The sequence below is a fragment of the Exophiala bonariae genome, assembly GCF_035927105.1.
Source record: "Exophiala bonariae strain CCFEE 5792 chromosome Unknown scaffold_3, whole genome shotgun sequence".
Taxonomy (NCBI): domain Eukaryota; kingdom Fungi; phylum Ascomycota; class Eurotiomycetes; order Chaetothyriales; family Herpotrichiellaceae; genus Exophiala; species Exophiala bonariae.
The window spans coordinates 580,574-606,564 of record NW_027042478.1 but is presented as its reverse complement, the minus strand read 5'-3'; the positions used below and the strand labels follow the sequence as shown (position 1 = coordinate 606,564).

The 25,991-nt window shown below is 50.7% G+C and overlaps 9 protein-coding genes across 9 annotated transcripts; 5 read left to right on the top strand and 4 right to left on the bottom strand.

Moving 5' to 3' along the window:
* Positions 1 to 894: 894 nt before the first annotated feature.
* LTR84_007739 (uncharacterized protein) lies at positions 895 to 2,437 on the top strand (the record flags this gene model as incomplete). The annotated part of the gene is made up of 2 exons (XM_064851291.1): positions 895 to 1,038; positions 1,100 to 2,437. 2 exons carry the CDS (start codon positions 895 to 897, stop codon positions 2,435 to 2,437), a joined length of 1,482 nt encoding a protein of 493 aa, XP_064710294.1.
* Positions 2,438 to 4,586: 2,149 nt separating this feature from the next.
* LTR84_007738 (uncharacterized protein) lies at positions 4,587 to 5,482 on the top strand (the record flags this gene model as incomplete). Its single annotated transcript, XM_064851290.1, has 2 exons — positions 4,587 to 5,378; positions 5,435 to 5,482. 2 exons carry the CDS (start codon positions 4,587 to 4,589, stop codon positions 5,480 to 5,482), a joined length of 840 nt encoding a protein of 279 aa, XP_064710293.1.
* A 1,385-nt stretch (positions 5,483 to 6,867) lies between these two features.
* Positions 6,868 to 8,230, bottom strand: LTR84_007737 (uncharacterized protein; the record flags this gene model as incomplete). Its single annotated transcript, XM_064851289.1, has 4 exons — positions 6,868 to 7,095; positions 7,170 to 7,868; positions 7,953 to 8,113; positions 8,173 to 8,230. 4 exons carry the CDS (start codon positions 8,228 to 8,230, stop codon positions 6,868 to 6,870), a joined length of 1,146 nt encoding a protein of 381 aa, XP_064710292.1.
* Positions 8,231 to 8,806: 576 nt separating this feature from the next.
* On the top strand, positions 8,807 to 10,627 carry LTR84_007736 (uncharacterized protein; the record flags this gene model as incomplete). Its single annotated transcript, XM_064851288.1, has 1 exon — positions 8,807 to 10,627. One exon carries the CDS (start codon positions 8,807 to 8,809, stop codon positions 10,625 to 10,627), a length of 1,821 nt encoding a protein of 606 aa, XP_064710291.1.
* An 80-nt stretch (positions 10,628 to 10,707) lies between these two features.
* LTR84_007735 (uncharacterized protein) lies at positions 10,708 to 11,352 on the bottom strand (the record flags this gene model as incomplete). Its single annotated transcript, XM_064851287.1, has 1 exon — positions 10,708 to 11,352. One exon carries the CDS (start codon positions 11,350 to 11,352, stop codon positions 10,708 to 10,710), a length of 645 nt encoding a protein of 214 aa, XP_064710290.1.
* Positions 11,353 to 11,890: 538 nt separating this feature from the next.
* LTR84_007734 (uncharacterized protein) lies at positions 11,891 to 13,030 on the top strand (the record flags this gene model as incomplete). Its single annotated transcript, XM_064851286.1, has 3 exons — positions 11,891 to 11,938; positions 12,036 to 12,239; positions 12,296 to 13,030. The coding sequence occupies 3 exons, from the start codon at positions 11,891 to 11,893 to the stop codon at positions 13,028 to 13,030; spliced, it is 987 nt and encodes a 328-aa protein (XP_064710289.1).
* Positions 13,031 to 15,779: 2,749 nt separating this feature from the next.
* On the bottom strand, positions 15,780 to 17,463 carry LTR84_007733 (uncharacterized protein; the record flags this gene model as incomplete). Its single annotated transcript, XM_064851285.1, has 2 exons — positions 15,780 to 16,157; positions 16,261 to 17,463. The coding sequence occupies 2 exons, from the start codon at positions 17,461 to 17,463 to the stop codon at positions 15,780 to 15,782; spliced, it is 1,581 nt and encodes a 526-aa protein (XP_064710288.1).
* Positions 17,464 to 18,764: 1,301 nt separating this feature from the next.
* LTR84_007732 (uncharacterized protein) lies at positions 18,765 to 20,584 on the top strand (the record flags this gene model as incomplete). Its single annotated transcript, XM_064851284.1, has 2 exons — positions 18,765 to 19,499; positions 19,547 to 20,584. 2 exons carry the CDS (start codon positions 18,765 to 18,767, stop codon positions 20,582 to 20,584), a joined length of 1,773 nt encoding a protein of 590 aa, XP_064710287.1.
* Positions 20,585 to 20,992: 408 nt separating this feature from the next.
* LTR84_007731 (uncharacterized protein) lies at positions 20,993 to 25,701 on the bottom strand (the record flags this gene model as incomplete). Its single annotated transcript, XM_064851283.1, has 2 exons — positions 20,993 to 21,271; positions 21,346 to 25,701. The coding sequence occupies 2 exons, from the start codon at positions 25,699 to 25,701 to the stop codon at positions 20,993 to 20,995; spliced, it is 4,635 nt and encodes a 1,544-aa protein (XP_064710286.1).
* Between the last annotated feature and the right edge of the window lie 290 nt (positions 25,702 to 25,991).

Genomic DNA, 25,991 nt, shown 5'->3' with positions numbered 1-25,991 from the left:
TTAGATGATTAGTATATGGAGAGACAGGGAAATATCTAGCACTTGTAAAGAGAAGTCGCCTCATATATAGATTGGACCTCGGGCCATGTTCAAACCGCGATAGGACTTTAGAACGCGGTCTTTTGTCAGCCGGAACCAGCCTAGGTGACCCTGGGTAGGCAGATCTAGGTAATGCAACCTGGATGAAGTCAAACCCTATCTCCACAAAGCAAAGATATACCCTTGAAGAGGGAATCATGCAATTGACGGCGGTGTGTCACCTCGGCCAAGTTTTATGCGCGTGGTCGAATCACAATCGAGGAGCAGTGCGACCAAACGTCATGTTGGTCATCGCTGTAGATTCCTCCTGCGAAGCGTGAGGATGCCTGCCGATGGAATGTCGATGTCCTTTACAACGAGGTCAAAGTTATTCAGTGATCATAACAGCCTAACCGGGCCATCGCAGCACGCAATGTTACACTCCTATCGTCGAATGCATAGACCACCAGCAGGAGAGCATGTTCCCATGCTGGAGGGAGCCTTAGAGAAGCCACGACATTAGCAGTCCAGTAGTACAAGTCGAGCTTAGCTCATCTCCGGCAAACCTTCCCCGAGAGTCAAAAGTGGCAAGCACGAATGGGTGACGCCTGCGGCCTGGCTCGGGGATCACTGGGGTTCAACAAGGCTTTAAAGCCAGCGCTGGCCCAAGATGAAAAGTCATATCATCCTCACATACAGTTCAGACGTGGATTGGTGTTCTCCTGGTATCAAGAAGCATGTGCATGCTTCCTCTCTTTCTCCCAAATCGCTGTTCACCTTCGATGCTGGCTGATCCAAACGGAGCCCCGAAAAACTTCACATGAATCGTTACCCCTCCAAGACTTTCTTGTGCAACAAGAATACCATCAGTAAAGGATGTCGGGCAACCTGGGAGAGCTCGGCGCCCTCCATAATCCCCGGAATGTCCAACAGATTACAGAAGCTGCTCAACAATACGAATATGATGCTGCCATTCCTCTACGATACTGGCTGCGCTCCGCGCAAGCCATGCTGAAAGAGGTTGGTGATTCGCTGACTACCCTTCTCCCACCTGAGAATTGTTGTCTGATTGACCATATAGGCAGACATCTACGTCCGCGAAGGAGATGAGGAAACAACATACCTATTGCTCTTCCGTCATGCCCACCTGATTCTCTCCCAACTGCCCGCTCATCCTCAAGCACGAGACAAGGCCAATAAATTGCTCCTCAAAGAGGCCGAGAAGGACGTGAACAACAACTTTAGGGTACTTGACCTACTGAAGCCCAGGATTAATGACCGATTCGAACGTTTCCAAAAAATCATCAAGGAAAGGGATGCCAGGAGAGCCGCCCATTCGGAGAGTCGGGCCTCCGCAACGTATACCTCGCGCCAGTCTTCTCTGGATCAGCGAAAGACTCAACGGATACATGGCCATGAGAACCAGGAATTGGCCGTCAAGATAGCACAAAAAGAGATCTCGAGAAGAGCAGCGAACCGAGAAGCAGCACTGACTTCAGGTTCTGATGGGGACGACCTTTCGAGGAGACTACAAGAGATTCGTGCCCGTGTTGAGGGCAAGGGTCACGACGAAGGTGGTCGGTCCGCTCGAGAGAACCCAGCCAGTTACCGCTATCCCAGTGTTCCCTCACACCATACACACACATTACAGAGCCCTCTGGCGTCCGAAAGGCAGCCCTTTAATGAGACATACAAACACTCTCTATCACTGCCGCCCACAGTTCCTCCTAAAGAGGGTGAAATGGCGAGCTTATCCGCACCGCCGCGTCCTGGCAAGGTCCCAGGTGTCCCACCAGCAAGATCTGCGACCCCAGAAGTGACCCAAATCTTTGCACCTGCAGCATATCTTGAAAACGGAACTCCACTCAGGACGGTGTTCCTACCACCCACCCTGCGGACGACGTTTTTGAGGGTAGCGCATAAGAATACAATGGCAAACTTGGAGACGTGTGGATTTCTAGCTGGCACACTGATCGCCAACGCGTTCTTCATCAGCCGACTGATTATTCCTTCACAAACCGCCACTTCGGATACTTGTGAGATGACGAATGAGTCTCAGTTGTTCGACTATGTGGACACAGAAGACCTGATGATTCTTGGATGGATCCATACACATCCGAGCCAGACGTGCTTCATGAGCAGTCGAGACTTGCATACACATGCGGGATATCAAGTGATGCTAGCCGAAAGCGTGGCAATCGTATGCGCACCGAATAAAGGAGACACGTACCATGGTGGGGACTGGGGAGTGTATCGGTTGACGGACCCTCCGGGCAAGAAAGCCATTCTCAGCTGCGAAAAACCCGGGATATTTCATCCACACGACGTTGACAATATTTACACCGACGCATTGCGGCCAGGACATGTGGTGGAGGCCAAAGGCATGGAATTTGAGATGGTGGACCTGAGAGAGCAATAGTCATGACGAAAATAATTTCTTGTGAGCGAGCTCCGCAATATAAATGGGGATCACTGGTCAGACACTGACAGGGCATCATAACATACGGGATTATTATTGTGATTACGGAGTACGTTGCCTGCCCAAATCCTTGGACAAGCAAGCCGGTTGCAGCTTCGCGAGCCTGAGGCAGGTCTGGATTCTGGGAGGTGCAACCAGTATGAATTGTCGATATCGTGTACTCGACGCGGACCCAAGGAGTTCAAGCACAGAGACTGAGAGCAACGCTATCCGTGTTCCTGTATAGGCTTCTGATCTACCTGTTCGAGTTGCGGACTGATACACGTTAGACGCAGTATTTGCAATAAGACTGCAGTACGAGGTAGTCTGCATCACATGCTTGCCCGAGCTTGAGTGTCAGATGCTCTGGCATGGTGAAAATCTGCCTCGAGTGGCGTCCACCAGACTCAAAGAGGATTAAAAGTGGTCCAGATGTCTAGCCATATTCATATCGAGGATAAGATAGGACAATCAGCAACTGATTCGAGAAGACAGCAGCTGAGGTCGGAGAGAAGCAAACGCAGGAGGGTGAGAGTGACCGGCTCGGGAATTTTTGAAGCAGTGGCCTTGTCTCGCCATGCTCCTAGTGAACGCCATTGGAACGCCATGGCGGCGCCACCAGAAAATGAGGATAGTGAGGCCTGCGGGGGAAAGAGAGATGCAACGGTCATGGCACACGCACACAAATCAGCGGCGCCGCCCGGGACTCCTCAGTCCTGGCTGGCACTGCGCCTATCTGTATGGATATAATCGGCGCCAATGCAGGAACGCGTCTCTGGTGCCTCGGCGGAGGGACATGTCCCGTACCGAAACATGACGGTTCCACGAGTGCCCAGGTGCCCAGTGTGCTTCTTCACGCAGTACAATCGAATGAGATGGATTCTCTATCGGTACCACGTCTGTTGTCTACTCCCAACTCTGTACCGCATAGGCATCATAATTTTCATCATCACCAGCAGCAGCAGATTATCGATGGTCGAGGCTGTGCAGCGATTGAAAATTAAAAAGGTCTCAAAAGATTGCGGATAGCTGATTGCAAGATCCCAGAGAGCCAGTGCCGACATGGATTGAGAGCGGATGATGGGAAGGTGGCTTTAGGTGGTACCTGGCTAAGCATCGCACTAAGGTGGACACGGTTAGGCGTGACCTGCCACCTAACCGGAAAGGTGCTTAGGCGGGAGGAGTCTTCTGAAACCAATTTCCGACTCTTCCTCATGCCCCCCAGAAGGCCTCACATTGCTTTGCCAGGCTGTGCTTCGCTCGCATTCTCCTGCTTCCGGGTTGGAAGGTCCACCAGCCAAACCTCAATCCAATGGCATGGGCACCCCTACCAGTGTGACCACCAACTGAAGCCTGCCCTGAGCTTGTCTCGTCTGTCCTCGCGCCAAGTGCCCTCGTCAAACCACGTCTTTCCAATTCGAGCCCGCAGGTGGAGTGGGTGCGTGTGCCTGGCAAGCTGGTTCCTGAACTCGCTCCTCCGTCCTTCAGGTGTTTTCACTCTGCTCCCTTCCTTCCCTTCTTGCTGCCGATATACACACTTTCACCACCACACATTCCTTTCCAACCCTCACCTCAACAAACCAACATCACATCGCCATCGAGGCAGTTCTATCGTTTTACATCATTTTAACAACAACGCAGGAACGTCGTATTATTTGGTCACTCTTTCAACCACCGCTTAGCTGCATTACTGCTTTGGCCCATCTCAGGGGCCTCCGCGTCAACTTTGAAACAACCCGCATTCCCAGCCAAGATCGCCCAGCTCAACTCCTCAAACTCCTCCAGCAACCACTTCTTCCTCTCAGGGTTTTGTTCTCTTTGTACATTCTCTCTGTTCCATCGTTCAGACAACAACAAAAGACGGCAGAGGAGCAGTGCAGGTCGCTGCCTTGAATCACACAAAGAACGACAATCTATCCCTTCGACCTCTCGTCCATCATTACATCCATCACCCCAAGCAGCTCTTATTTCGAGTTGAGCCTTCCTTCATTGCGACTCTCGACTCGATCACGGTCCATGCTGGCTTCTCTATATCCCAGCATCTGATCACTCATCGAAATCGCGTCCTCGATCTCCAATCTTAATCGAGCAACATACACTCACATTCACAATGTCGCACCTATTTCGACAGGCCATTGCTTTGGCATTAACACTCGCACTCACAGCGGCTCCCGTCATGGCACAGTCAGCGACAATCGCTCCCGGCGCGATTCAGACACTGGGCTGCTACTCAGACCCAGGGCCTGGACTGACAGAGTTTGGTGATGCCACTGGTCAATCATCGGGTTATTGTCGAGACAACTGCACAAACTTGGCCCAGCCTGTCATGGCCATCACAGGGGGAGTAACCTGCTATTGTGGCAACGAGCTACCTGCCTTGGATACCCTAGTGGACCCGGACAATTGCAACGTCAAATGCATGGGCTACGGTCTCGAGGATTGTGGAGGCATGGGATTCTATCAAATATACCTCACAGGTCTCGGTGCCAATGTCCACACCGCTCCCAACAGCACTTCAAGTTCCAGCTCTGGCTCAAGCTCGACCTCAGCCCCAGCGCCCACAAAGCCCAACGAGACCGTGTTCGTCACCCCGACCGGCAGCTCCGATTCGGTACAAAAATCATCTGATGGCGGCGTCAACAAAATAGGAATCGCTGTTGGGGTAGTAGTCGGAGTTCTTGTACTGGCAGGTATCATCGGAGCGGTGGTGTTTATCATCAAGAGAAAACGAAACCAAGAGATCGAAGAAGAGCATCGTCGTAATGCCGCCAACTCATTCTTGTCCGGCAAGTCAGACAAGTCCGCAACCGATCAACGACTGGATCCCTCAATATATTCACACCAACGACAAAGTATTGGCAGTATTGCCGATGAGCGAGACTTCTCAAGGAGGATCTTGCAGGTACGTTAACTCAAATCACTGGATGTGGTATTGAGTGGCTAACATTTCTCTTCTAGGTACGAAATCCGGATCGCGATTCAGTTCGGTCTGGCATGGCAGCATAACCGACCTCGTCACCCTGGTCGATGTCGATTGTTATCGTCTGCTCGTTGGAGTACGGTCCACGTCATATGAGGCCTACAACGCCTGCCATGATGATGGAACTGAACCAACATGATGCCCATCCTTACCTCTTACAGCTTTTCAACAACAAAAGCTCATAACGACGTGATCTGAAGATCCTGCAATCTGATTCTCCTGCAATATACGGGCTGCTTGCATTTCAGCAGTAACAATTGAAATGACTACGATCCTTCTCTTATTTACCGGTTGGTTTCCTTACGGGGTTATTTAGAGTAAGACGCTCCTTATCAGTGGCGGATGGCATAGCTCAGGCGTTGGTGGCTCGCGGTTTGTATCAACAAACTCGAAGTCCGGTTGTGTTTGGACAGTGTTCAGAATAGAAGGAAGAGGGAAGAGACGACCACCCAGTCGAGGACTTGTGGGGATGATTTCATGTGCCAGTGGTTCAATCATACACATCGGGATATATCGAACATTCGGATATATCTTGGGATGGCCACTGCGACCAAATCCCCAGATTATTATCTTGAGGATAATACCGTGACACAGTATAGGGGGGTATATGGATGGATATATATATGGCTGGGGTGAGACAGAAAAGAGAAGCGTTTTTCCGGAATCTGAACGGCTGTGTGAGAAGATCTCCCGTGGTCACGATTGGGACACGGGCTTTGTCTATACCCCTTTGCCCTTGTTTACCTACCTACCAACCTACTCATATTTATATCCAGAGTTATGACCGACCGATGGACGGATGATCGAAGTGATGGTTGGCGATGCTGTGGTGGCTTGATGGTCTTGGATGCCGTTTGTATTCCATGCCATCTATCATCCCGGTTCAGAACCAACCCAACCGCACGGTCATGTCGTCCTTTAGGTATTCTGTACTATTACTACTACCAACAACCCTAACCTTCCCATTACTTCCTCTTGCCGTAGACTCGTGTGCATCACCTGGCTTGTCTACCTAATGTAGGTGATTTCCTGTTGTCGCCTTGTCTCAGTAAACAGCCAGTTAATGCCTTTCTCACTCAACTTTCAGGTGCTCAGCATCCGAACCGCTTATCGATTAGCTAGGTACCTTGGGAAGAGGATCAATGGGTGAGTGAGTACAGCGAATTGAGTTGACTTGCGGCGCGGCTCCTGCTGCTTCTCTGTTCTCGATTACCGTCCCGTTCTGGTGAGTTTGGGTCCTTACACTTGTACTACTGGTGGCCTTGCCCGAGTATGGAGTCGAATCGAATCGTATTGTACCGTTTCGTTCACAACGTTGGACAATTTCCCCCTTTTTTAATGCCGTGTGGTCGTGCTTGAAGCCTTGGAACCATGAGTCTTGTTAGATATCTTCTCAGCCACGTTTCACATCTCAACCCGTGATGCCAACGGCCTTGAGGATCTGCGTGGTGCTCCAGCCTGGTCCGCCCGGTACGACTTCGCGCCACGTCTCATCGGGGATGCTGTCCCCGGGCGGCAAGATGGACCAGTTTGGCGAAGGCTCTGATTTGATCCATTTGAAGTCGTCGACTTGGTCCCACTGATTTGCTGGCTCGGCTTGTTGGTCTGAGTGGGGCTGGGAAGATGCTAGGAGGTCGGTCTATTCAAGTTGAGAGTGAGCGGTTGTTGCAAGATGAACGGGTTGAAATAGGGGTGCTTAGAGTAGAGACATACCTCGAATTTGGGCAGAGGGGAGAAACGGATGCCTTTACAGTCTTCGATGATGGGTCTGCTGCTGCAGTGTAGATAGACATCAACGTCCTGACATTCATGCATTCGAAACTGTCTGGCTTTCAGTACCAGTACACTGTTCTTGAGGCCGGTGATGTGGGCTGGACCTGCGACGGAGCCGCAGACCAAGAGCGAGGCGGTAGTGGAGTTGATCGTCAAGCTCGCGAACGGGCTAGTGGCGGTGCTGGGCACGGACAGGTCGACGACACAACTGCTGAGGCGTTGAAGATTACAAGGCGTATGCGAATGGAGGGCGGTGGATGGGAGGATGATGTGCGTGTTCTTTTGATTCGCGACCGAGATGGAGGTCGCGGTTGTGGACAGTGCAGGTCGGTCTTTGGTCGTCAGGCCTTCGTCATCTTCCTCGTCGATACCAGTTTTCTCCGCGGTGCTTGATGAAATCTGACCCGAGGAGGACGATTTCTCGTTGGGCGGAGTGTTGGGAAAGGAGGCATTCGGGGTGTCTTGGGAGCTGGGAGACAGGTAGCCAGGGATATCTCGGCGCTTCTGAGCAGCTAGCTCAGCGGCATCGCTCAAGGAGAGAGCCGAAGGACTCTTGTGGGTAGATTTGAAGGAGAACTTTGGTTTGGGAGCGAAGGTCTGTTTGGATTCTTCGAGTTTCTCTTGGAGTGCTTGGACGGCCTAGAAGTGAGACATGGTAAGTGGCCGTTCCCATGTTGGTGACCGTATCTCGGGATGTATGAATCTAGCGAGAGCACTCCATACCTGGGCATATGTCCTTTGGTCGTAGGATGGGAGATAACCCGAAGCATCCTTGACTTCGGAGGAGAGTCGCGTGATGCCTGCGAGGCAGTGATCAGTTGCGTCTGAACGTTCGCCACCGATGAGGGCAGTGTCGGCGAGTCGGTCCATCTGCTCCTGAAGGGCTGTGAGGATCATTCATCAGTATTGAGAGTATTATGCCGTTATACATAGCCAGGCCCACCTGTGATCTCCTGCTGGAAATAGTGAAAGAAACGCTGCTGGTTGGACAGTTCCGCCATCGTTGCGAGCGAGTTGAAAAGGAATCAATTGTAAAAAGGAATGATGGAGTAGACGATGGAAGGACAGGCAAAAGGAATGATAGGTATTGGAAAACAAAAAGAAAGTTCCTTGAATATCCTGGAACTCTGGTTGAGGTCACTTACTTGCAAGCTACAGCGTCATGGGAATGTCGATAAAGAGGGGCAGGCAGGCAGAGGTCCAACGGCGGAGGGCCAAGTGCGGGGTGCAGATTAGCTAAGGAGTTGGGGCTCACTAAGCCTACACCACCTAGAGGCCGCCCTTGCGATTTAGTTAAGCCTGGGCATTGGAGATGAGGCTCCCACCTAGAACCGCCATGCCAGTGGCCAGCAGGCCGCCACGCAGCGCAACTCCAGGGAAGAAGCCGCTGCAGTGACTCTCCTCACCGCGTTCCCTGGAGTCTGCATGCAAGTTGCTCATCTCATCATCCTCCAACTCCAACACGGCCAAAGTTTCTCTAAGCGCAACAACCAACACCACACTCCCAACTCCTCGAGGACAGGACCCTGACTATTTTCTCCAGCGACGCCGTCTTCCTTAACCCTCCTCCAGCCTGCATGGTAAAGATCAAACCCACGCCGTCTTTGCTGCGACAAGCCTGCCCTGCAATCCGCTCCCTACCCTATCCCTCTCACACCGCGGCCTCATCACGTTCGCATTTCCAGAATATTGTGAGCCCCAAGCTATGTGGTGAGCTTCGCCCATACTATTCCGTCTCGTTGTTCTCTCTAATCACTCTATTGCTAGACAACATTCTTACCCGTCTACGTCCTTCTCTGCCAGCAGAAGATACCTGCGATCTCATCGATGTCAACCCAGGTCTAGGACTATGGTCTCAGAAACTACATGACATCTTGAAACCTCGGCGTCACATCCTTGTCCTGCCGAATCTCAAGGCCTCCTCGCCTCATCTATCTACTTTGCTCGATGCTCCCAATTCAAAATACCGACATGCTACAGTCCTCGATGATGTCTTCGACCCAGCAAAGGGCCTCCTGTCACACTACCCACCATCTTCTTCTACCACTCCAAACCGTACCCAGCTGAACCCGAACGTCTTGATGACTGTCAACCTTTCTGGACCCAAGATATCTCATCATGGCTATATGGGTACTGTCTCTAAGCTGTTCATCAACAACCTCTGGCATTCACACTGGGGCCAGCGCGGCGACCTCTACCGACATGGAATGTTCAGAACCCTCGCCTGGATCCCTCACGAGGACAAGTTCGTCATCGTTCCACGCTCCGTAGCCCTTCGCCGTAGACAGAGTATTCTCTTGGAAGCCACCACAGCTGTCCATGAGCTTGCCGCACCCTCCAGGCTTGATCGGAAACACGTCGGCCAGGGCCAAAGATTCGCCGACATTGATCTAGAGGACCATCAACGCGTCAAGGCTTCCGAAGAGGGTTCGGGTGTTTCCACACCGCTATCTCGCCAGCAACCTCTTCCACCCCCGTCTCTTAACGCTGTAAGCCCAATTAAAGCTATTCGCCAGAAGGCTGCTTTCGTTTCTGATGCCAAGTGGTTGCCAGAACTGAGGGAATTAGACTCCTATGCCAGGGCACGGTACCCTCAAACATATAAGCAAGCCATAGCACGCTTGGAGGCCCAGGCCAAACCGCCCGAACCTGATGTTACGAAGAAGCCCAAAGTCTACTCTGGTGTAAAAGCAAAAGATGCATTTCTTCTTGAACACCCCAAGGGTAGGGATTGGCGTCGTCTCCTGGCCCGCATTTACACAGAGCACAAAACACGCTTGCGGGCCATTGATTTGGTCAATCAGCAAAGGCTACTAGAGCGCGAGTGGAAAGACGCCATCTTGACAAATTCGCTTGATGCTTTGTCTGAAAAGGATTTGCAAGAACGAGCAGACCTGCTAGGTTCGAAATTGAACAAGCTGGCCAAGAACAACAAAGTATTTGCAGAAAAAGCCATCGACGACTACAGAGCCTATGACCATCAGCCTCGAGTTCTTGCGTGGAACAATCGAGTGGCAGAACCTTTGTTGGTTCACAAACACGAATTCTCACCCTCAACTAACCAGATGGCCTTGTTCGATCTCGTTCCAACCGCCGATTTGAACCATCGGCTTGACACTGAAGAGAAACTGATCTGTTTTGGTCATCTCATGAGTTTTGTCTCGATTTACTCATCAAAGAGTGTGTATGAAGTCTGCTCTATGATCATCTCCGGTGACGTCGAAAACTTCCTCCAAACGATTCAGGACATCCATGATCCAACCAAGGGTGGATGGTATGATCTGAAGATGTTAAGAATCAGGTCGCTGCCGACCAATTTGTTTGTCGAGATAGCCGTCGCTTTTGAGCAGTGGCCCTTTCGACCATCGACTCAAACCCTAATGAGGGTTGATTCGTGATGCCCTGTCAATCCTTCCATCGATAACTCAGATTCCTTGCCAACTTATTGAGTGTCCAAATCTTCGAGCTTCATGCTTGTTCAATTTGCCAAAGCCAGCCCCGTCAGGACCTCATTTGTACTGACTACATTTGCAAATTCCTTATCCAAACTTGCCAAGCTGACTCGATGCACTGTCTCAGCATCGAATCCGCCCTTGTTGAATGCGGCTGTTGCATCCGACACGATGAAGATGTTCCTTCGTTCAACCACTGCAAGGTCCGCTGCTGCGCGAGTAGAAGTACTCACGCAGTGATCCGATGCAATTCCTGCCAAAATCAGTTGCCCAATCGCTTTGGACCGGAGGTGTGTTTCCAGAGGTGTATTGATGAATGCTGAATTGGTTGACTTGGAGAAGACAGTTTCGTATTCAGACGATTCGACTGGTTGAGCACATGGTTGAAAGTCGATTCCACCAGGGTGATCGCTCGAGTGTGGAAATAGCGGCGAGTCGGCATTCACGGACTTGTGGAAAACATGGATGATTGTGATCGGCAACGTGGTACTTGGTTTATCGTTGTACTGGCGAGCTGCTGAGAGCAACGATTGAACGTTGTTCTCGAAACTTGGTGTCGATCGCTCAGATCCGAAGTATCCATTAGAAGTATTCAGCCCGACTTGGATGTCAATCAGCAGTAACGCTGTTGGGGTGTTCGCCGCCGATGAGATGGTTGGTGGGTGGGACATCTTTGTGATAACACTGAAACTGTCAAGGAATAAGCGATAAGAATAAGGAAGGCTCGTCTTTTATATACGTTGGTTTTGAGTTCTGCCTGTTCAGCAGCTGGCCAGCTGGATATGTCAATTTCACGCCCTGCGATCCTGGCGCATACGGGTCATACAGATCGCCAATTGCGCGATGCACCTTGGCGCATCATGCCTATCTGTAGATAACGATACATTTCAACCAACACTCCCTCTCTGCATCGGATGGCTATATATAACAATGCTCAAGTGATAATTATGTAGCCTCTTCAGGAACGCCGAACAGTGACCCAGACATAGTGACGAGAAGGTGTGATAAAGACTGCGCCGTACACACATAGGGTGGAGTGAGCGACCGCTTACGACATGAGAACTTACTTTAAAATCCATTGCTTGCCAGTGACTTGTTCAACATCACTCAAATCGTTGTACCCTCGATCTCTGCCTGAGAATCTCGAAGCACGCCCAGAACTTCCAAATCTGACACTTGAAGGTGCGGACCATTCCGCAGCAGGACATCATGGTTGAAGATTCGGAACGACCAGCCAAACGTCTGAAAATGGACCAGGTAAGGTGATATTCTGTGGATTCAGTCCTTACCGGATGTATTCAGACCATCAGGTCTTCCCCCGTCAAGCAAACGCATCGTTAATGATGCACCGTAGAACAATACTTCAGACACCAAACAACCACATCAGAACAAGGGCAAATATCGCCCACAGAGCGGGCGAGATGGCAAAGGCAAGAATCGGCAAGCACTTGTCATTAGCGCTTCTGGTATACATAACAATGATGTGGGCATCTTTGTCACCAGTGACAAGGGCCAGGAAAAGAAATGCTTGCAGGAACTTGTCGATTTACTGGGCGAGGTACGCTCTTCATCAAGAGGAGCCATTGACCACCACATCTACTAATATTTAGATAGCAATTCGACCAAAGTGGCCAGGCACCGAGCAACGCGGAAGATGAGAAACCTCGTGAGGATCTTGATCGCGATATCGAAGCAGATATCCAGGCAGAGCTCGATTCACTAAAGCCAGAACGAAGCACTGCAAATGCGCCAGTGCAGAAATTGACATGCGTCGAGCTCGATATCCCTTGTGTTTCGTTCGTGCGCTTCCCAGGGGGATTGTCCGCCTCACATAATCCTGTGGAGATCGTCCGTACTCTCTGCGCAACAGCAGCGAACAAGGACTTTCAAGGACCTCGCAGTCGTTATATCAAGAGATTGACCCCAGTGTCTCTCGTGCGAAAGACGATGGCTAATGGGCTTGAGTCCCTTTGTGATGAGCTGCTGCCAGCTCACTTCAAGGTGGAAGACGAGAGATCAGTAGAGGGTACTGCGACAGATGATGCAGGAACACCTCAATCGAAAGGACTAAAGTTTGCAATCCGGCCAACAATTCGAAATAACAACAAGATCGACCGCGATCAAGTGATTCAGACAGTTGCTCCCAAGGTCGAAATACTGGGCAAGGGAATACACAAGGTTGATCTCAAAGGCTACGACAAGCTAATCCTCGTTGATGTCTATCGAAATATCATCGGCATGAGCATTGTTGGAAATGATTTTGAAACGTTCAAAAGATACAATCTTTCAGAAATCCACTCGAGCCATTTTGCAGACGACAAGACGGAGTCAAGCACTACGCAAGCCTGAATTGAGACCGCTAATAAGGGATCGTCCAATTCTTCCACTAGAAAGACAAGTCAACTTGCGTTCAGCTCTTCCCGTCTTCGACCGGCGCAGCATCAGCAGTCTTCGTTCGCAGCTTCCTCCAGACTAGTTTCCAGAGGTCCTCTGCTCGCCTTTTCCCCTCATTTTCGGTCCGTCGCAGAGTTCCTCGAGCAAGCCAAACTCCTTCCCACTTTCCGTGGCTTTTGGCTGGTGGTGAATGCATTTTCGGACTGTGTCGTTTCTTCCAAGCGTCAATGTACCCATCGCCAAATCTGACGGTCGAATGTGTTCTTTGTGGTTGTGAAGAGGTCGCCATGGTATTCGAAAATGTCGGTTCACCTGCATTATGCTGGGGCTGACCTGCCGTGCCATCTGTCGTTGATCGACCGGACTCCATATTCTCATCAGGAGGGGTCCAATGTCCCTCGCTTATAGCGCCTCTGCGCTGTGCAGTTATCCAGCTTAGAAAGCTGTCAGGCTCACGAAGGGATGAGTTATTGTCTGCCATAGCAGACGGCTTCTCCTTTGATTGCGAACAGTTTCTGTCGTCGTTATCAAGACTTTCGCTCCCCATGTTCTTCGATAATGTTCAAAAAGCTTCTTTTCGGTCAGGTGTGACAAGTCTTGCATGTTGCATAAACTTCCATCAATTCTTAAGCAGCCGGGGGAAGCGCTGAATCCCCTTTTAAGCTGCCTCGCCGGATTGCCACACCGACACCAACGAATCTCAGCTCCTCTACGATTGTCCAAAATCAAACAATTAATTATCCCAAGAACGAGAATGCTTAAACATCTATTAGAGATCAACTCTTCGAAATACTTCAGTCTTTTTGTTCTTGTAAGCTGTGTTTCGTTGTAGAGTCTTCGGTTTTCAGATCCCGGGAATGCGAAGTGACTGGAAAATCTGCATTGGAATGGCCAAACACGAAAATCTCAGGATGGCGTTGACAACTGCGACTTCACGAGCAAACCCAACGGAAAAGGTATTAATTTGGGAAGTACAATAGATCATGTTTGATTTTGTATCTATGATCCGTCAGGCTACTTACTATGCACGAAGGTTCCCCTGTACGCCCTGAGCCGATAGTCAACCCAAGCGCCCCAGCCTAGGTGACTGTTCCGTCAAAACAGATACGCAAACACCAGTGATCCCAATAACGGCCAGACCGCAGATCGGCTGTTCAGATCCGTCGCGGCGTTTGCGTGAGGCACTGTTCCTCCCTCGCACTGTGCTCCCACCAGATGAGACCCGCAAGGACAAGTCTCAGGGGCACTGGGCAAATGACGCTCGCTGGCCGCACATGGAGATTCCTGTGCGTTTGCGGAACAGCAGAAAAAGGTGGTCAGGTTGGGCAGTTCGTCAGCAGGACCACACTCAGCTTGATAGCCTTCTGGACAGCAGGTTGCCATGCCAGTCTCCGTGCCTTCGATCGATGACCAGAATGTATCTGGTGGACAGATGCCTTGGTCCTTACAATCCCCTCTTATTGCAAGGGTGTTGTTGGACTGTTGTTGCTGCCGATGTTGTGGGGCCGGAATGGCGAGAGCCGCACTGAGGTATGAGTTGGTGGTAAGGACAATTGCTATTATATATAGCACACTATAGGCTTGCGATATTGAGTTCAACATCCTCAATGAAAGTCTGGTAGTCTCTCAGAGATATTTATGCCGATCACTCTGTGTTCCTTGTGGCTAGTTGATCAGGGATTTCAATTCGATTCCTCTAGGTTTTCAATCCCAATGCGAAGGATACTCTCGTGGTACTGGATATCGAACATATCTTGGTATCTCTCAAACGACAGTTCCATTTTATATGCTTCTTGGTGTAACACTGCACTCCCCGTTTGTCTTACTCTTCTGGCAAACGGACATGGTGCAGAGAAACGTCTTTCAGGGGTGTCATCTCACGACGCAGTGCCTGTTTGAATCAACTGTCCCAAACGAACCTCCGCTGTTCCTCTAAACGCAAGCTCCCTGGTAGGGGACGTGATATTTCCTGATTGAAAGACTGTCATTCCTTGGAAGAGAAAGCTAGGAGGGGACAGCCATGCCTACAATTCATACTCTTTTCACCTTCGCTATCACCAGGGAACAGGCTTCCGGAAAACCTCACAGTGTACTGGTCAACCGCACGGCCATGTCGTCTCATATCGATGAAGACGTAGCTAACTAGGTATGTGATTTAGCGGCTACTTATACAACGTTCACAGGCATTGCGATCGCCCACAAACACCTGGCTTTCGCTTCCCAGCTCCGTGATACCATACACTCGTCCTCGATCAACATCCGATCTGCCACTATCATGTGCTGCGAGCCGGGCTAACTAGATCCCGGGACTGTGACTGGCCATGGGAGTTTGAGCTATGCCACAATCACTTAAAACCGCTAGGCCTGCACTTTACCTATCTCAGGGGTGCGGAGCCTTCTTCGTCGAGCCACTTAGGGCGAGATATTGTCAGGTGGCAACTTGTGGAGATACAGTGCTGAGGTCCCAGATATACAGAGCCATGGGCATGACGCGGAAAATCTCGGCCCCCGCCTTTTTTTGAAGGGAGTAAGGGGGTGCGATAATATTCAGGACACGCAGAAAAATCTTCGGAATTCCCGATATGCATTCATTTACCGCTGACATATAACAAGGGCTCCCAAAAGAAAGATATCTGGTCCTCTCTTCATCTTTGAACTAAACCCGTACGCTCCTCCCAACTTCACCTCAATGACCTCCCAGTTACTAAGAAGCATACCGGAACTTCGGGTTCTGGAAGTCGGTCAAATCATTGAGCAAGTCGGCATCATCGGCCTCGATATCCAGATTGATGGAGCCTTGGGCCTCTACAGCAAGATTGTCACGCTGGCGATTGCGCCAGATGAGCAGAGCGCGCAGGCCGAGCGCGAGCGCGATCTGGCCCGCCGCACAGGCCAGGATCAGCTTGCAGCCGGTCTGGTAGATGGGGGCCTCTTTGGCAAGGAAGGCGTGCGGCCCGATTATGTTGCCGACGCAGTACGCGAGGAACACGAACGCTGTGGCGGTCACGCGCTTCGTGTAGCCACCGACGTTGGTCGCGGGCAGTTGGAGCGCGAGGACGAGTGAGGCGACGAAGCTGCCGGTCTGTGGTTGGGTGGAAGAATGGGTTAGTCTTTGGGGGTCTGGAGGATCGATGGGTTTGGGAAAAAAAGTTGAAGGGTATATGGTGTTGGGTAAGTGGACTTACGATGTAATAGCCGAGGAGGCAGCCGACTTTGTTGGATCGAGGCATTTGCCACATGATGGTGGCGCCGATGATTGTCGGGCAAAGGTAGAGGGCCATGATGATGGTGCGGGAGTTCTTGAACTTGGAAGCCAGCCATGGACCGGAGAAAACGAAGACGACCTGGAACGCGCCCTGAGGGATCCCATATGCCGTTGCAAGCAGTGGATCACCGCCTGCAACGCCCTTGACGATGAGTTTGCCGAAATTCGCGATGCCGCCGTTGATGATTTCATTCAGCAGTGTGAAGAAGAATAACATCCAGACCTGCGGGTCACTCAATGCCTCGACGATTTGCGACCACTTGATCTTGCGGTTGTAGACGCCCGTGCGGTTGGTCTGACTTCGGGCGATCAGAAGCGCTTTTTGTTCCGGGTTGAACGCCCTGGACGACATGATGCTGCTGGGAAGGTAGAAGAAGAGTAAGATGCCCCAGAGGACGGTGACGCCGCCGCAGAGGACGAAGATGATCTTCCAGATGGGGAAACCCTTGGCGTGTCCGACGGCGTAGAAGAGAATCCCACCCGTCATGGATCCGACGCCGTTGAAGCAGTAGAACGTGCCTGCGCGGCTCGGCTGCTCGGCCTTAACGTACCACATGCTCACGATCATCATGAAGCAGGGGGTGATGACCGACTCGAAGACTCCGAGGAGGAATCGACAGATCGCCATGCCCGTGAAATTGTGACAGGAGGCGGTAATGAGCATGATCGAGCCCCAGATGAAGACGAAACAGGCGACGACGCGACCTGTCGGGTAGTGCTGCGCCAGATAACTCGCTGGCCATTCGGCAACCAGGTAGGCAAAGTAGAAGATGCTGGCTAACCAGGAGTATTGGTTGGATGACATGTTGGTGCTGGGAAATAGGTCGTAGACCGCCGAGTAGCTGAGAGCCTGCTTGTCAATATACTGCAGGAAATAGGTGCCGCAAAGCAGAGGCATGAGGGTCCAATCGATGCGGCGGATGATTTTCTTGTTGAGCTCTTTGTCCTCGAGGAGCTCGGCCAGGTATGCTTGAGAGAAGTTGTGCTCTCGCAGGAAGATGCCTGCTTCGTCCAGCTCTTCAACCTGACCAACATTCGTGGTCAGGGTTGGCTTGAGTTGGTCATCCTCGTTGTCGATGATGGCCTTCTCCTGCTTGCTGAGGTCCTGCGACTTTTCCGCCATGGTGTCCTTGGTCGATCGTGAGAAGTTCGACTGATGGATTCAGCTCTGTTGCTTCATGGAGACACGTTGGGACACAGCATATATACACCTGCGGATTGGCTTATCAGAGACCTGATCGATCAACCCCGCAAAATATAGATACGAGTACATCCTATCTCCAAAGCTGATATCAGACCAGCCTCCACTGATGCCGAGAAGCAAGATGCCTAGAAACATGGGTATCGACTGATTCGGGCACAGAACTGGGACCGAATGCCCGTCGGAAAGTCTAAAAACGGAGTATAGCGTGCCTGATTGATATGGAGAATGCATGGATAGACGATTGAGGTTTCGTCGGCCGTCGTGTACGATTTAGTGCCTCCTTGCCTCGATGCGAGGCTATCTCTCCACCGAGAAAGTCGATATGTGGATTGACCGCCATTGGTCATGGTCGGTGAACGAATGTATACTTACGTTGCCCACTTCCCATGATAACATCGCAGGAAAGATAGAGAATTCTGTTCTGAATGGGATTGAGCTCTCTGTAAAGACGACAGCTACAGGTTACATATGTATATCCTAGATTGTTCATTTCCGAGGCACTGGAGAAGTATTAGATCTTACCAAGGGGCTGGGTGTTGCTAACAACGATCAGCATCGTGCTCGATATCGAGTCAGTAGGTGGTTATGATAGCCGGGGCAAACATACTAGGCTCATACTAAATGTATCACCTGGATAGTTATGAGGTACAAAGTAGGGATCTCGGAAGTACCTCATAGCGCAGATATTTATCTTGGTCTGCCGCTATGAGCTTCCTGATGTGAATCTGGGTGGGTCAAGACCAGTATCCTCCTCCTTGGCCCGCGGAAGTTGTCCGATGTACTTCAATTGTCCAACTTCAACCACGTTTTCCTAAACATGGTGTCCCACGTGTGAATGCCCTGATAGCCCTGCAGTAGAGATATATCCCAATCTCTAGTCGAGGTCATGGGCCTGCTCATGTCAATACCCTCACTCTTGACGAGAGACAGGACGTCGATGTTTTGAAGGTCAGTTGGTCAATCAATAAATCCCAAGTCGGAGAAGCCCTCGGGAAACTCTGTCTTAGCCCTGGTTGCCACCCCTGACTGCCGACGTCAGTTACCCTACCCATTGATAGACATCAAGCTCGCTCTTTTCCGTCGGACCACATTCAATGACCGATCGCTGTCAACCAGGAAGATGCAGGCCTGCGATTGGATAATTGGTCGTGGCCTCTGTCTAGATCCATGCACCAAGTTCTCGCATATCAGTGACCAGATATCAACGTCTTGGGGTTGACATGTCCAGCGGTGCCACCAAATATCACACTGGTTTGCACAATATCGGAAAGAATCTCGTGCTGGACATATCGAAAACAACACGAAACAATCCCCATCCAGAGTCCTCCGTCAAGCGCTTCAACATGGGATCAATACAGGCAGAAGAGAGCCCAACTGTGACACTCCCTCAAGGGACAATCATCGGCACCGTATTGAAAAAGAATCTAAATCGAGAAGTGGATGCATTTCTTGGTATCCCATATGCTTTGCCTCCTGTAGGAGACCTCCGGTTCAAGCGTCCCGTCAAGGTCTCTCCATCGTCAAAGGTAATACATGCCACCGAGTATGGGCCAGCAGGACCAGGAAAGCAGCTTCTTCCGGGCTTGAAGTACTCGTACAGCGAGGACTGCTTGACCGTAAATGTGTTCCGTCAGAGTTCATCGTCTAGTTCTCCTGGCCTGTTACCTGTTTTGGTTTACGTCCATGGAGGCGCATTCAATCGTGGCAGTTCGGCGATGCACAATACCGCTTCCATGATCTCTTGGTCAGAGCAGCCCTTCGTCGCTGTTTCGTTCAATTACAGGATTGGGTCCTTGGGATTTCTCCCCTGCAGCTTGAGTGAGAAGGAAGGAGTTCTCAATTTGGGCTTGAGAGATCAAGAACTATTATTCGAGTGGGTGCAAGAAAACATTGCGGCATTTGGAGGTGATAAATCCAACATCACGCTGTCAGGATTATCGGCTGGAGCACATTCGGTACGTTCATTCCCCTCCAAGCACTGGAAACCCTGACGTGTCCACAGATAGGCCATCATATGATGAAGCACACTGAGGATAATCCTGGCCCATTTCATCGAGTCATCATCGAGTCGGGTTCACCAACGTCAAGAGCTGTGCGAAGATACGATGCCGCCATCCATGAGCAACAATTCAAGGACTACCTGAAAGAAACCGGCTGTCCAGCCGACACTCCTGAAGATCAGATCTTTCCTTTCTTGAGGTCACTACCCCTCGAGGTCATCACGCGAGCGCAAGACGCCGTCTTCGACAAATACAATCCATCATTGAGATGGGCATTCCAGCCCGTCATCGACGGCGACATCATCCCACGCGCACCGCTCGAGACCTGGAAACTCGGCAACTACTACAAAATCCCCATCATGACAGGCTTCTGCCACAACGAAGGGTCTCTCTACGTCAACAAGCAAATGTCGTCAGCTGAAGAATTCACGCAGTTCTTCCAAACCCTCCTGCCAACACTTCCAGCCCAGGACATCGACACCATCAACAAACTCTACCCGGATCCGGACTCCACCAACGACACAACCTACAAAGTCCCCAGCGCCATCAAGGGCGTCGGATCACAGTACAGTCGCATCGAAGCCGCATACGCACACTACGCGTACGCCGCGCCGGTCCGACAGACGGCACACCTGGCGTCATCCAACCGCGCCTCCCCGCCCACATACCTCTACCACTGGACGCCTCTCACGACCGTCGTCGGCGGCGCCAGCCACGGCGACAACATGCGGTACGAGACGTGCAACCCGGACGTGGTGTCGCGCTCCAAGAACCAGCGCAACCTCGCCGGCAGCCTGCACGCGTACATGACGAGCTTCATCTGCAACCGAGGCGACCCGAACGCGCTGGCGGGTGAATGGCGCGACCGCCCCACGTGGCAACCGTACCTGCATGATGAGCCCAAGACCATGCTGTTCGGCGCCGGAAACGAAGAGCTCATCGGTGGTGGCGACGGTGTTGCGGCGCAGATGTCCCGGGACCTGTGGGCCGAGGAACAGTGCCATTTCTGGTGGGACAAGGTCGAGCTGTCCCAGCAGTGAGTGAGTGACCGAGGAAATAATAACCCGACGGAAAGAGGAACCACCAAATTACATACGTATCCTGTTGTCTGTATCACTACTGGCCAAGAGGGTTTCATTGCATCTTGAAGGAGCGGTGCAGAATAAAACAAAATTCTGCGCCACTCACGGACAGATGTTCAGATATACTAGATATACGGTTCCATGATTAAAAGCCCATCACCAGTGTATTGCTATTATTGAACCACCAATCGCAAATACTGCCTGCCTAGATTAGGTAGCTAACAACAAAAGGCAGGTTCCCATCCATAACACTCAAAATGCAGTCGTTGTCATCATTACGTTCCACCACCTAGTTAGACCTATTCGTATCCATGAGCATTTTATGTACAACATCATTTCTGAACCTCCAAAGTTGTAACGCCTCCACTACCGAATTGGCGCCGGGACCATCTGGCTCATTTGTCCATTCAGTTGCTGCTGCTGCTGCTGTTGCTCAATTGCCCGGGCCTGCTGGGCCTGAGCCTGAGCCTGCCTCCCGAGAGCTAGATAATCACGGTTCTCGACCGTGACGCTTTTGGTCATATGGTTGACTTTATAGATGCCGACGAGCCGCTCGGCAAGTTCAAACATGTTGTTCCGCAGACTAATGACGATGAACTGTGCGTTCTTGGTGCGTTCCTTGATGTAGCCTGCAACAATTGAGACCTATGATCCAGAAGTGATGTAAGTATAGGTTTTCAAAAAATCAAAGGGATAGGAGGACTGGATACAGCACTTACGTTCCTGAAATCCAAAGCTGCGTCAATCTCATCCATGACATATAATGGCGTGGGACGGTAGACGTGAAGTGCAAAGACCAACGCCAGGGAACTCAATGTCTTTTCTCCGCCAGACAGGTTCCCGATGTTCTTCCAACTCTTCTTCGGCGGCATCACGCTAAATAGGATGCCTTCGGAGAAGGGGTCGAGACTGTCCACCAATTCGAGCTCAGCGTTGCCTCCCAGGGTGATGAGTTGGTACATTGATTTAAGATGAGATGAGATCGTTGTGAAACCCGTCATGAATTGGGTGAGGCGCAAATTACGCAGGTCTGTAAGGCGAGTCTTTGCTCCGTCGCGAGCTTTGACGGCGGTCTTCAGATCCGTGGTTCGTGAGGCGACTTCTTCGCATCGGCGTCGGTATTCGGCGATGACGGCAAGGTCGATGCTCGAGGCGTGAGAAATTTTCTCTTCCAATGCGGCAATGGAGGCAATCAAGTGATTTTTGGACTTGTCGAGGAGTTCATCGCGGGTGAATGTTTGTAGCTGACGGCGTGTAGTCTTTGGTTGTCCCTCCTCTGGAGCTTCATCTGAGTCTTGCGGCTGCTGCGGATCTTCGTTATCAATGTCCATAGCATCTGGATCCGCTTCAGCGACAGCCTCAGTTTCGGCTGGGGGGGGAGCGTCTGGCATTTCCTCTTCCTTTTCTTGCTGCTGTTCTTCCTCTGGACTAGATCCTTCCAGATCTGCAATATCGTGTAGCGACAATTTCGACAATTTCTCGGTCCAGTGGCGGCTCTTGCCATTGTTCTCAGCCAGAATTTTCTGATTCTCCTCAAGCTTATTGCGCATTTCAATCTCCTGGGCCCTAGTTGAGTTCAATTCAGTAGTCTGCGCGTCGAGATTCTTCTTTAGTGTCGCCAGCTCTTCCTTTTGATTGGCCTGTTCCTCTTGCGCCTGCTCAGCACGCTGTCTTGATTCTGCAGCCTCAGCTTTGTGGGCTTCGACATCATTCTCGAGTTTTTCCAAGTCCTTGGACAGTGTTTCGAGCTCTTTTTCTGAACTAGCCTTGGCTTTCTCATGCTTATCGGCGAGCTTTTCGTTCTTCGTCTTTGCCACTTCGGCATTAGAAATGTCCTCGTTCAATAAGTCTATTCGTTCTTTCAACCCATCAACCCTCGCCTTCTGACTACGAAGCTGAATACCTCCAGCTTCCATGATCTTGTCTTGCAATGCCTGGATCTCAGATTCAACGCTCGCAGTCTCAGAGTGCAGGCTTTCAAGCTCTTTATTCAAAGAGTCAATCTGCTTGTCCAGTGCTTTGATTTGAGAGTCATCGGCAGATGTTGAGGCAAGTTCAGCAATGAGATCCTGAACACGTTTCTCTGCATCGGCAAGATTCCTAGTGCAGTTCTCCACTTCTAGATTGATCTTCTGGATGGCGGTCTCCAATCGAGGGATCTCTTCTTGTTTCTCTTGAAGACTCGCTTCCAGTTCTCGCTGGCGCGTCTGGAAGGCCTCAAACTGTGTTTCTAGCTGGTTGCGTTCAGCTTCGAGCTTTTGTACTTGCTCCTTTGTTGTTTCAGCAACCAACTTCGAAGACATGGCTCCACGTGCGACACGAGTACCACCTCCACTCATGGTACCAGACACATCAATGAGTTGACCATCTAAGGTGACCACGCGCCATCGTTTAGCACCATAGGCGATCCGGTTCGCTTGCTCGAGATTTTCTGCCACCAGAGTATTTTGCATAATGCTGTAGAACGCAGGAGCGAATCGAGGATCCTTGGGTTTGATCAAGTCAAACAGTCGAGGGACATTTTCAGGAGTCTGAACTGGCGAGAGATCTCTATGGGCCAATTTATCAAGTAGGATAAAATTGGCTCGTCCTAAATTGTTCTTGCGAAGGTACTCAATGCACTGTTGACCGACCTCGACATTGTCAACAACCATATTCTCCAGTGCTGCACAAGCCGTTGATACCGCAACGTCAAACTGTTCGTCGATCGTGCCCAGATTTCCAAGTCGTCCATGGAATCCGTCAATTCGACCAGAATCCTTCAGTCGTAGGAGACCTTTGAGAACGTTTCCTTGGTTTTGTGTGGCGGATAGACTAGCCCGTGCATCATCGGCCTTTTGTCGTGCTGATGAAATCTGTGATCGCACTTCTGGTTCACTGGCGGCAAGTTTTTGAAGTGCATCCTGGATCTTCCTAACATCCTTTTCTAGTCGGAGTTTCTCGTGTTTACGCTGTTCGATTTCTTCGAGCTTTTCGCTTCTGCTGGATTCGATGGCCTCGATCTTTGCGTTGGATTGATCAATTGCTCTTTGACCACTGTTCGCTTTCTCTTTCAGAATGTCAAGTTCGGAGTTCGCAACAGCGATCACCGACTGCTTCTGATCGATCTTCTTGTTCCAGGGCTCTAAAGATTTTTGTTTCGAAGCGATTTGGTCTGAGAAGCCTTGGGTCTTGCCTTTAAGGTCGTCCCGAATTGCCGCTAGCTTTTGTTCTTCAATTTGCATATGCTTCTCAAGTTCAGCAACCTCTGAGCCTTTGGTTTCAATGTCTTCGGTGTGCTTTTCAACCGAACTTCTAGCTTCGGATGCGGCTAATCTGCTCGTGGTCGCAGTCTTTTCTGCCTTTTTCTGCTTGCCTGTAATGAACTTTCTTTTCTCTTCAAACTTGACATTTTCCTTGTCGTACTTTGCCAACTCCTTACTGAACTCCTGGGCTTGCTTTTCGATTCGTTCGTACTGCTTGAAGGCTTTGTTGTATGCTTTTTCGAGCTCTTTGATTGTGTCTTCACTTCCAGCATGTTTTTCAAGCTCGGCATTCAGCTGATCTTGGATTTGGCCGATTGCCTCCTCTGTCACCTTGATATTATCCTCGCATTCAGCGACATATATCTGGTACAGGGCAGACTGTTTCTCAGCCAATTCATTCTCGTCCCGGATAAAGGACAGGGCCTTGTTCTTCTTGTCCTCGAGCCCATTTTTCTCCTTTTCGACATGTTGAACTCTACCTTGTTTCTCAATGCAAACCTCGTTGAGGCTTTCCAACTCTACGGCGGCTTCCTCAATTGGTGTCTTGTATTTGGACGTGCCAATAATATCTTCCAGATATTCGAGGAGTCCGTCGTCATGCTCGTTGGCTGCCTTGGGCTTCATCTGAGCGATAGACTCGACTTCACCTTGGAGAATGAGAAATCGTTTGTGGTCTAAATCGATGGCTTTGTCCTTTAACAGAGTCGTGACTGTCGTGAAATTTGTGGTTCTACCATTCAGGTAATAATTGCTGGAATTATTCTTGAACGCTCTCCTCGAAACAACAAGTTCTGTATCAGGGACCACTTCATGTTTCCCACCAGGAAGGTCAATAATCTCCTGAAAGTGGACCTCAACCTCACAAAAGTCGAGGTTTGGATATTGGGCAGAGTTATGGATGAGCGCCGATATTTTCCCTTGTCGCATCTTACTGGCACGGAAGCCGAACACAAACAAGAGTGAATCAATAACGTTTGACTTCCCAGAGCCATTGGGACCAACAACCGCAGAGAATGACGCATGAAAGGGTCCTACAACTTGTCGGCCAGCATAACTCTTGAAATTGGTCATTACCAGCTGTCTAATGACCATTCGAGAGGTTGGTCCGGTGGGTTCCTCCACTTGTGGAACTGCTTGTGCTCGTGCTCTTATGACGATATCCATCGGCTTTTCCATCATCATGTTCATCGGGCGCGTGTCTTTCTCTTGCAACAGTGGTTGTGAAGGCTTCTTGTTCAATGCGTTCGCTGTTATATCATGCAACGGACTTGGTTCATCCTTCTCTGGCGACATGGAGGGAGCAGGTGTCGGAAGTGATGGCACTGGAGGTATGACGGATGACCTTCTCCCCTTTCGAGGAGCAGTGCTCGTACGCTTCCGTGGGGAGCTGGCTTTTGTAGGAGAGGATGGCTGGCTTGGAGCGAGTTCATCGCCAAGTTCGACTCCCTGAGAACATTCTAAAGGTGCAAGCGAGGTCCTGCGGCTTTTTGGAGGAGCCGTGCTTTGTCTTTTTCGTGGCGACGCTCGCTTGGTGGGAGAAACGGGTTCGTTATGACCCATGGTCTCTTCGGGATCGAAGATTTCGGATGGCTCAATCGCATCCCCAGTCTTGACTTTGCGCGTTCTCGCCGATTTCTTTGGCGAATCGCTAATGTTGGCTGTTGTCTGACGTCTGGTGGATTTGCGTGGACTGCTTCTCTTTGGCGGCGCAGGTGTAAACTCCTCATCATTATCTTCATGGATGAGGCTCAATTCATCGTCGGATTCTTCGACAACGACAGGGCGACGCGTCGCCCGACGCGATGGTCGTACCGGAGACTCAGCCGACATTCTGTATGCTGTTGTCGAGTTAGTATGTGGTGCAATGTGAATCTTTGGTGGGAATAAGATGTGACCATCGACATTGTTTACTTGGAGAGGCCGAAAGCGGGCCAGACGAAAACACGCTACCCAAAATTCATTCTCATGCGCCGCTTTATATCGGCTTCCCCACATCTCTATAGCGGCGGCTGAAGGTGTACGAACATGGATGCTAGGTCAACACTGCACACTACCGTGCTTTCGTGCGGGAAGAAATCGAACTCTCTCCTCAGGTGGTTAAAAAATGTTGTAGTTTCCTT